This window comes from Mastomys coucha, unplaced genomic scaffold (genome assembly GCF_008632895.1).
Source record: "Mastomys coucha isolate ucsf_1 unplaced genomic scaffold, UCSF_Mcou_1 pScaffold9, whole genome shotgun sequence".
In the NCBI taxonomy this organism is placed as follows: domain Eukaryota; kingdom Metazoa; phylum Chordata; class Mammalia; order Rodentia; family Muridae; genus Mastomys; species Mastomys coucha.
The window spans coordinates 33832145-33842544 of NW_022196915.1; the positions used below are offsets into that span (position 1 = coordinate 33832145).

Sequence of the window (10400 nt, forward strand, 5' to 3'; positions counted from 1 at the left end):
GTCTTTGGGTCTTCCCGGAACACGCCCAGCATGGTGCTAGTGACAGTCTTGCTGTTCATTTTCTGCACGCCTCGCATTACCATGCACATGTGTCTATAAGAAAATGAGCAGGCTTAAAGGCAGACAGGAGTATACGTGACACTTATTTCAGTTAAATAAAACTCAGGGCAAAAGTTCGTCTCAGTTCAGTTATCCAGAGTATCCAAACATCCCGTCTTAGGAAAACATTAAACTTTCTCTTGAATCATCATTTTATCTCATACAGCTTTTATATTATTCCTATTTGTAGTTGAGTCCTTTTTTTCTCCTTCCAATTTTGAAGCAGTCTTTATTAAATATTTAATACTGACTAACAGATGGGCTTTAGTCAAGATCACCCCTTGGGATTTCTCAGCTGAGTGGTTGCACGTGGTTCCGAATTAAAAGAAATCCAGGGACGGCTTGATCCACCCTCAGGACTGTGGTATGATGGTACTGTACCAGCGATGGTGTCCAGAGAGATGCTCACGGACACTGATCATGACAGCAAATGCAGGGAAAAGTGGTCAGTGAGTCTAAGCAACATGGCAAAGGCAGACAGCATACCAAGGCCAGAGCTTGGAAGGGGACATCCTATACAATGTATGTGATTATCATAACTCAATCTAACTTCAAGAGTGTCTGGAGATCATTACATGAGGTGAAAGCAGACACAGAAAAGCAAGCACCACATGCTCTCACTCCAACATGGAATCCAAAAGAGTTGGTCACGTGGAATGGCCCAGCTCTGAGCACTAAGTGGAATAGATGAGTTTGAAGTTACAGCTAAAAGCAGTGAGGCGTCCAGGGTGTGTAGAGATGGCAACACTGTTGCAAGAAAGCATCTGAATGTTTTTACTCCTGGAGAAATGGTGACTCTGCGGTATAAGTAACCCCATCTAAACACTGCCAGTCTACTCTGCTGTCAAGACACCATGTTGGGCCCCATCAGCAGTGATTATATTTACTACAACCTCAGTTAACAATGCAGTTGAAAACTAGAAAATATCTGTTCTTCTTATAAACAGCATCTTTAGCTGCCCTTTGTACCAGTTCCTACTTCTTTTCTATTTGACAAATGCATGCTCATGAAAAAGCTTAGGAAAACAGGCAAGTCACAAAAATACTGCTGACTGCACACAAACTTCTGCAGTGATGCTTATGACTCCAAGAGCTCCAATGTTCTCATAAGAGGGAAAAAATAAAAAGCTAGGGACTGGAGAGAGGGCTCAGTGGTTAAGAGAACATCGACTGACCTGAATTTGGTTCCCAGGACCCATTCTGGGAGGCTCACAACTCTCTGTAACTCTCCCTTTGATCTTCACAGACACAGATACACATGCACAGGATCCAAATAAGATTCAAATCAGATCAAAAATCTTTCCTATCCCTGGCTCCTCTGGCAGCCGTGTTACTTGGTCCTAGAGAAGCTGAGCGGCACCAAAGGCAGAGGTTGGTGTTGATGCTACTGAGATGTCATCAAAGGCGGGTTCGGACTTACGTGGCTTCAATCACTACCCCGACGCCAGCGGGCTGCAAGGCTTCTGTGATGGCCACGGCAATCTGTTTGGTGAGGCGCTCTTGAACTGAGGGTGTGACAAAAAAGCGGGTGTAAAGGCCAGACACAGACACATGGAAGGGTTTTTTGTTTGTTTTGTTTGCCTCTAAAATGACCTTACAAAGCAGACTTCTGTGGGACAGCTTTCCCTGAGATTATTCTACCTGCTAAGTCCCTGGTCAGTTTCCTCATGAGTACCACAGGCCCCGAAGAAGCCCTGGCCCTCTGCACCGCTGCAGGGAAGGTATGAGAATAGCAAGCATCTCTTCCTTGAGCATCGAGAACAGACACCGGCTCACAAGCATCTCCGTAGATAGAGCGAAGAATTAATTACCTTGCAACATTGTTATGAGCATAGAAGCTAACTGCTGGACCGTTAAAAACCAATGCTAGGACCTAAATAATTCAGTTTCTTCTTCTTTTCTCTCCTTTTTTTCTCTTTTCCTGAGACAGAGTTTCTCTGTATAGCCCTGGCTGGCCTGAAATTCTCTTTAGACCAGGCTGGCCTCAAATTCGAACTCAATGATCCACCTGCCTCTGACTGCTGAGGTTAAAGATGTGTGTCAGTTTCTTATGCTGACAAAAGTAACTTGTCGGAGCTGGTGAGATGGCTCAGCGGGTAAGGGCACCGACTGCTCTTCAGAAGGTCATGAGTTCAAATCCCAGCAACCACATGGTGGCTCACAACCACCCATAATGAGATCTGATGCCCTTTTCTCATGTGTCTGAAGACAGCTACAGTGTACTTACATATAATAAATAAATAAATAAATAAAAAGTAACTTGTCTTTCAATACATACAAAAATGTCCTCAGAATCACACCAATGGCAGGAAACTGACAAAAATCCAAATATCTCCCAGAGCAGAGATTGGCTGGTGGATTAGTTCACACAATGGAACTTGAAACAGCCATGAGGTTAGGGGCGTGAGACGTGGGAGTTGTTTAAGGTGTGTTAAATGAGCAGGAAACAGGAAGGGCCTGGAGGAAGATTACATAAGAGGCCACTCTGTTTAACCGTAAAGGGTCCGATTTGAAAATGTTGGTCTACGTATAGACATGGGAGGAGCCTGAAAGCAAGGCAGGGCTTCCTCTACAGGTTTAAAACACACGTTTCTGGGACCTCCCTTGGGAGGGCTCGATTCCTGCATCGTATTTATTACTCGTGTAAGTAGGGGAAACATTTTCTGTAACTAAAACTATGCTTACCTTGTAGTCTTCTACTGTAGATTTCTACAATCCTGAAAAAGAAATGTTTTGGTTAGTCCCGTGTTTAAAATGAATTCAGCAAAGCTTCCTCATTTGACAGGAGCATGTGGCAGCGGCGGTGGGTGTGGGCAGGAGAGATGGCTTTGGGGAAGCAGCAAGGAATGCATTCAAGCAGAGAGCACCTGTCACCCCTCAGCTCTGCTCCCATGGTCCTAAAGAGAAACGGGGAGAACTAACAGGCCCCCAGGGTAGAGCTCACTTAGGGAAAACATAACTACAGGGGAGTAACAAATCTTGATGCCCCCCCAGTCATCAATTCAGGCTGAGTCTTGGGCGCTCTAATTAATCATATTGTTTTATCAGAGCTTAAAGTTCAAGTTAAAAATAAAAAGGCTATTTGTTAATTAATAGTAGGTCAACTACTGAACCAGCTAAATCTATTAGAGTAATCAGATTAGAGAAGATTAGATTTCTTCAGGCCTTTCTTCACGAAAGGTTTATATAAGTATTCCACAGGATTAATGCTCTCCCAAATAAAAGGCCTCTGGCCTTACAGTGAAACCTGCCAGGTGGTAGTACGGCCTGCCCATGTGAGGACTGCAATTGGCATGACAGCATATTGGACTCTCACACCTATACACATCTCTGGCAAACTGCTCCATTTTAGCTAACATGCATATATCAGTTGCATGAGTACCCTCACATTGACCATGCAACCTGGAGACCCCCTCATGGCAGGAGTCATCCTATTTCTTGGGCTCGGTAGTTATAAAATGTAGATTTTTCACTCCTAGAGAAATGACTACTCTGAGGAAGCTTCACGTCACCCCATCTAAACACTGCCGTCTACTCTGCTATCAATGACGACACCATGTTGGGCCCCATCAGCAGCAGTCATAATCCTAAAGAAGACCAAACACCAGTATCAGAGTGGACCGTTGCTGTGCTAGGCACGACCATGTTGTTGTAAGAGGATTCTGAAGAATTTAGGAACTTTGGGCTGGAAAGGCCACTAAGCTTAATGAGCTATGGTAGGAACAGTAAAGACTGCTGAGAACAATGCAGGCGGCATAAGCTGGGTTTGTGAGTGAATCCATATCCATCGGGACCTTCATGTGATAATTTTTTTGAAGTAAAAATCTATTGTGTCTGGTAAGCTGGAGTTGAAGCATCAGCTGTGATTCAAAAAAGACCAATACCACTGAAATAAAACCCTCACTCTGCTGGGGAAATCCAAACAAGTCAGCTAGAGCTGAAGAACTGTCTCGTGGCAGTAGCCGTGACGTGGAGCCACCTGGGCCTGTTAGACTGACTGTGTGCCATGGGTAGAAAGTCAGGGAGGTGGAACCGCTCAGGCCCTATGGAGCCAAGATTTGAGTCCCAGACACCTGACCCTGAACTTTGGTTTTGCTCTGAGTGTAACTGTACCCTGCTTGTGCCCTGGTTCTTGCCCTCTTGGAGTAAGGTTTACTTGTTTTTAATGTTCTTCTTCTTCTTTTTTTTTTTTTTTAAACAGGAGCCCACAGTTGACTTTGGTTCAAAGAGAAGTTGGATTTTTTAAAGAAAACATGGACGAAATGTTTAGAGACTGTGGGACTGAGCCATCTCCCCATTCCCTCCTACAGCACTTCAGGCCTTTTGAAAGCTGCACAGATGGCATTCACCCGGACCAGGGCTTTGGGAACATACACCAGTGTGTGCTTCTTCCCACTCTTACTAATCAAGGATCCAATGAAGTCATCCCCTACCTCAGAGGTAGCCCTGATGTGTCCTCGCGGACTCGCTAGGTGCTCACCAAGATGTGATTTACTATCGCTAAACAAAATTGGACATTGCTCTCTGACCTTTCCCTAAATTCCAACATCTTAGCCAAACCCTGGCTTGGAATTTCGTAAAGAAGTTAACCATCCAGACTAATTGCCTCTGGCATTGTTAGAGAGATAGTAAAAGGGGTAGGGCATTGAAGCTTACAGAATGGGAGACTTATCCCAGGGCAAGGTCAAGTAGAATCCTCATTTTCAGTCAGCTGAGCCACTCCTAAGAATTAGCAAGAATGAGACTTCCAAAGACTAATCTCTAGTGCCCAGAAGATTAGCATAGTGGGCCTTTTTTACTAAGGATGGGCGGGACCTTGAGTGTGTGTGTGTGTGTGTGTGTGTGTGTGTGAGACAGTGTAAGTCAGTCAGCAGCAGAGCATTCGAGATTTGAGATTCGAGCATCGAGCCCCATGCGGTCCGCAGCTTCCCCCCAACCCCCCAGGCCCAAAGCGCTTGGGGTGGGGGGTGCAGCGCCTGTCTAGAAGAGGTGGCTGCTTTAGACCCAGTGTGTTTTAGATGGTCTCAGATGTACCCTGACCTCTGAGCTGCCAGATTTTTCCTTTCTCTTTTGCAATGACTGTAAAAGTTTGATGCCATTTTTGAGAAATACACTCAGATTCAGCACTTCCTTGTGTCGCATCTGCCATTATTTCTTCACCAATGCCTTTTCGACCTGACCAAAACCCTGTTCCCCCGAGGGTTGAGGGAGGCCCAGACTGGCCAGCCCCAGGCAGTCTGTGCCCTGACTTGCCATGTGGATAAGTGCTAAGTCCTGTGCATTCTCAGTGCAGTTGCTTATACATCCCTAAAGCATGGCCACTCCCACACAGGACCAGGAGGTTATCACAACCTTACTCAGTGTGCCTCCATGGGAGCAGCTGTTGATTTAAAGAAAAGAACTAGGAATGAGCCTCATTGGGTCTGAAAACAGTACTGCAACTAACATGTTAGAGGAGATTTTTTTTTTAACATTCAGAACTTTATTTGGCACTGTTATTTGTAAATGAGTTCAGGCTGTGACCTACCTAGTCTTAACAGGCTATGTTGTCAGGAGTAGGTGACTCCTGATAATGCATTACCCAATCAACTTTACAGGTTCTTCTATGAATGTTTCTTGATTGGTGAGACAGTCTCTCTATGTAGCCTTGGCTCCCCTAGAACTCACTATGTAGATCAGGCTGGCCTTGAACTCAGAGATCCTCCTGCCTGAGTGCTGGAATTCAAGGTGTGCACTACCACAGGCTCTTCTATGAATGCATTAATACATCACAAATTAGTGATTGTTTTGGTTAGTCAACAAGGAGCACTCACAGAATGGACCTGCTCTGAGCACTCCCATGGCAGCAGTAAGCAGAGTTCCCTCCCACTTATGTTCACAGGCATCTTTCCTGGCTTTCCATGTACTGCATCCTTACTTCAGCTACAAAAACCGACTCATAAGTTGCTAGACACGGTGACTGATCCCTGCAAAGCCAGCACCCAGGATGCTGATGAAGAGGACTACCGTGAGTTCTGGACTAGCCTGAACTACAGAGGCTATTGAGGCTTTTAAGATTATCTTTTTGATCCACATGCTCTCATCTCTAAGTATTAGCATGGATCCCTCAGTCAGTTAGACCTCCAGCCATCTCTGATTCAGTACCTCAACGACTGGACTTAGATAACTTCTATTCTCTGGAGTTTTCTCAATTATTCCAAAGAACCTGAACTTTGTCCTAAAAGCTATGGGCAGTCACAAAAGGGACAGCATAATTAAGTCTGCATTTGAGAAACAACACTCCAGCAGCAGATTCAAGGACCGTTAGAAGATGCAGAACAGAGTCAGGACCTTAATACACAACACAGGAGGAAGAAGATGGAAGCTCAGCCGTGGGTGGCAGTGAGGACAGGATGGGGAGCTGTATGAGGCGAGAAGCACCCAGGAGCAATGAAGGGCTTCTTCCTTACTCCTGGTCCCAAACACATCAAGATGACACAGAGATTTAACCGTAAAGTAAAGCCTGAAGCCACACAAATACAAACAAGTTTCCTTGTGGAAATATAACACTGGGGCTAGAGAGGTGGCTCGGCTGTTAAGAGCACTGACTGTTCTTCCAGAGGTCATGAGTTCAAATCTCAGCAACCACATGGCGGCTTACAATCATCTATAATGAGATCTGATGCCCTCTTCTGAGATGTCTGTACAGTGTACATATATATAATCAATAAATAAATTAAAAAAAAATAAATCTCAAACACTGAACAGCCAGGCACAGTGGTACTGAAATGCTAGAGAATCTTAGAATTTAAAATGAGGGCATTTAATAGAAATGTATGTATAATGTGTAACCTTTACCTAAAAGGGGGCATGGAGAACCTCTGTATCAAGCCAAAAATGTGAAGTAGGTAGTTCCAGGAACTTGGCTAACTCAGAGCATCAGGGCTCTGGTTCCAGATACCTGCCCCTCCTGAATGATCCACAATGAGGGTGGAAGTAGGAATGAAGGTCTACTGGTTTATGAGACTCTCCACCCTGTCGACGGGTTAGATGATTACATTCCTAGAATGAATATGTTCCCCTCCCTAACTGAATACCTTGGGTTGGATCCCTCTAAAATTTTCCACTGTTTTTATGTTATGTTTCCTTGGTAACCCTCTCCCTGCCCCCAGCTTATGGTTTTTCCCTTTAAATACCCAACACTTCTTGTGTTCAGGGTCAAACTCCTCTGGTCAGCATGGTCACGAGATCGACCCCGGTACTGGCCTATCCCAAAAACACCTCATGTGATTGCAGCAAGTTCGGTCTCTCGCGACATGGGTGGTCGCGTCATCCTGAGACTTGAGTAAGGATCTCCCCAGTTCTGGGGGTCTTTCAGTACACACCCATCATCTCAGCACTTGAAGACTGAGGCAGGAGGATTCTGAGTTCAAGGCCAGCCTCAGTTACAGTTTGAGGCCACCCTGAATTATGTAGCAAGATGTCTCACAAAAATAAAAACCAAACAAACAAAAACCCTTAAAACAAAAGAGACAAATGAAAAACATGAACGTATGTGAGAGGTCAAGCTTAAAGAGCCATGGAAACGTGATAAAAAGGCAAACATCAGTATCTTCAGCCATTAAGGAAATCTAAATCAAAACTACATGGTGGAGTTTGAGCAGGGGCCAATACAGTCACCACCTTGGTGGAGAACATGAAGGCTCAACTGGTGGTGATTGCCCATGGTAGACCCCACTGAGCCGGTGATTTTCCTGCCTATCCTGTGTCACAAGATGGGGGTGCCCTACTGCATCATCAAGGGAAAGGCCAGGCTGGGTGCCTAGTCCACAGGAAGACATGCACCACTGTTGCCTTCACACAGGTTAACCCGGAAGACAAGGGTGCTCTGGCTAAGCTGGTAGAAGCTATTAGGACCAATTATAATGACAGATACGACGAGATCTGCTGCCACTGGGGAGGCAACATCCTGAGTCCTAAGTTGCCTGTGACTCACATTGCCAAGCTGGACATGGCAAAGGCTAAAGACTAAGAACTCACCACTAAACTGGGTTAAATGTACACTGCTAAGTTTTCTGTACAAAATTGTAAAAAAATCCATCACCAAACTCTCCCCACTTGACAACAGTCTCAAGCTACCAACTGTATCTACCTGTGTTGAAAAGCTAGGCAAATGACTGACCAGTCAGAGAAATATAATGTAGCCCTGAAAAGGAAGTTGGGCCTCTCACTATGTAGCCTTTGCTGGCCTAGGACTTGCTATACATACCAGGCTGGGCTTGAACTCACAAAGATCTGCCTTTCTGGGAGGCTTTTGAAACTAAAAGATGTCAAGAAATTTCAAGATACTTAAAAAAAAAAAGTTTGTTAAGGAGCCAGAAAGATAGCTCAGTGGTTCGGTTCCCAACACCTACATGGTGGCTCAAAACCATCCATCACTCCAATTCCAGAGAATCTGGTGCCCTCTCCTGGCATTCATGGGCACAAGGCATGCATGTAGTACACAGACATGCATACATACACAATACTCTCAGATATAAAACAAGAAGTCTTTAAAATATTTTAAAAGAAAGATGTAATGTTCGTGGCATAGTGCCACACGTCATTAATCGGTTTTGTAACCAAAGCCAACTTTACAGTGTCTCCTCACCACCCGTGGGTTAAATCCCCTACTTCTGGCAATGAATCTGGCTGCACACACTAGAATGTGCCTTGCTCCCACTTTCTGGTTTGCCTTTCTTTAAGCATTAGCCACACCTTAGAAGTTCTCCCTACTTGGGAATCTGCACGGCCCTCCACCTCTGCCTGGGCACACCACTGTCATCACAGTTGCTCTGAACTTAAGGCAAACCTATTTGTGCACATTGGATTGAATGCAGGGCCTTGGGTATGAGGGCAGATGTTTCTGTGGCTACACCTACCTCGACCCATTCCCCCTCCAAGAGGAAGCTACTATATCCTTCTCTCTGGCCATGCCAGTAGCTGATCGGGAGAGCCCTTCCAAGTCAAGTAACTCAATACCCAGGAACTACAATTCGCAATTCCATTTTTAATTATATTCATTCAATTGTTCTAAGGCAAGAAAACATACAGCTTTTTGGTCTGAGTTTACTCTAGACTTCCACTAGAACCAAATCAAATCCCTTCTGGTGTCTTCCTGTGACTTGAGGCTTTCCTGCTTGATATTTGACTTCACTGGAATGGAAAGGTCATGCCTTTAAAGGTGAGCAGACACAAACCGCACACAAGATTAAAATGAACAGTGAGGTTTTGCGAAGACATGGCTTTCTTTATTACTCCTTGATCTCTAAGCATTCTTATTTCTTAAAAGAAATGGGCAGTTGAACCCTCATGGCCTTGGTTTGGTGTTCCATCTTATTCTTAAATTTTAATCCTATTAGCTAACAATCAGTCTCTTTGTAACACTTCACAGAAGATTTAACTATTTAAGGTCTTTTCACCAGGAAAGGACATAACCAAGATTGTCCTCCTGTGCCTCTGAGTCATCATTTATTCCATGACCCCACTGGGTCACTTGAGAAACCATCTCTCATGCTGTCAGTCATGCAGCAGAGGGCAGTCTTCAAGGTCTTCAGAGGCCTTGGGGTATGGCTCACTGGTAGAGCAATGCATCCACTGGCCTAGATTGAATGAGGCCCTGGGCTTGAGCCTCAGCACCTGAGAGGAAAGCAAAAAAGCCGATCCCTCCTGGGCTGGTGTTCTGAGCAGACCTTGGGTGCAGCCAGTCCCACAACACCCAGAGGAAGCTCCACTCCCAGGTGCTCTGACACACCCAGGATCAGAGACCTTGGGTACAAGCTCTGCAGCCAGTGCCACAACACCCAGAGGAAGCTCCACTCCCAGGAGCTCTGACACACCCAGGATCAGAGGTGAGGAGGACCCAACATCTGTCCCAACACTGGGAGTAACTGGGACCAGTAGAACCAGTCACACAGGAACTCCAGCAGCCCAGTGGCTCGGGTTCCTTCTGGTCTCTCTGGGCTGGTTTGAGCAGACCTTGGGCTCAAACTCTGCAGCCAGTCCCACAACACCCAGAGGAAGCTCCACTCCCAGGTGCTCTAACAAGCCCAGGATCACAGGATTCCAGAATCACAGGATCACAGAGACCGCTTGACTCTGAGGAGTTCTGACACAACCAGAATCACATGAAGGACAGGCTCCAGTCAGATTTAGCCAGGGCAGGTAGCACTAGAGATAACCAGATGGCAGGGGGCAAGCGTAAGAAAATAAACAACACAACACAAACCAAGGTCACTTGCCATCATCAGAACCCAATTCTCCCACCATAGCAAGTCCCGGAC

The 10400-nt window shown here is 45.5% G+C and overlaps 1 protein-coding gene across 1 annotated transcript in view; it reads right to left on the reverse strand.

The window, feature by feature from the left end:
* Positions 1-10400, reverse strand: part of Gch1 (GTP cyclohydrolase 1) — a 33707-nt gene that overhangs the window by 141 nt on the left and 23166 nt on the right. Inside the window, exons 4-6 of the mRNA XM_031362292.1 lie at positions 2785-2816; positions 1520-1604; positions 60-93 (exon numbers count right to left, since the gene is read on the reverse strand). Of these exons, the coding sequence (XP_031218152.1) occupies positions 60-93; positions 1520-1604; positions 2785-2816 (151 nt within the window). The remainder of the gene's footprint in view (positions 1-59; positions 94-1519; positions 1605-2784; positions 2817-10400) is intronic.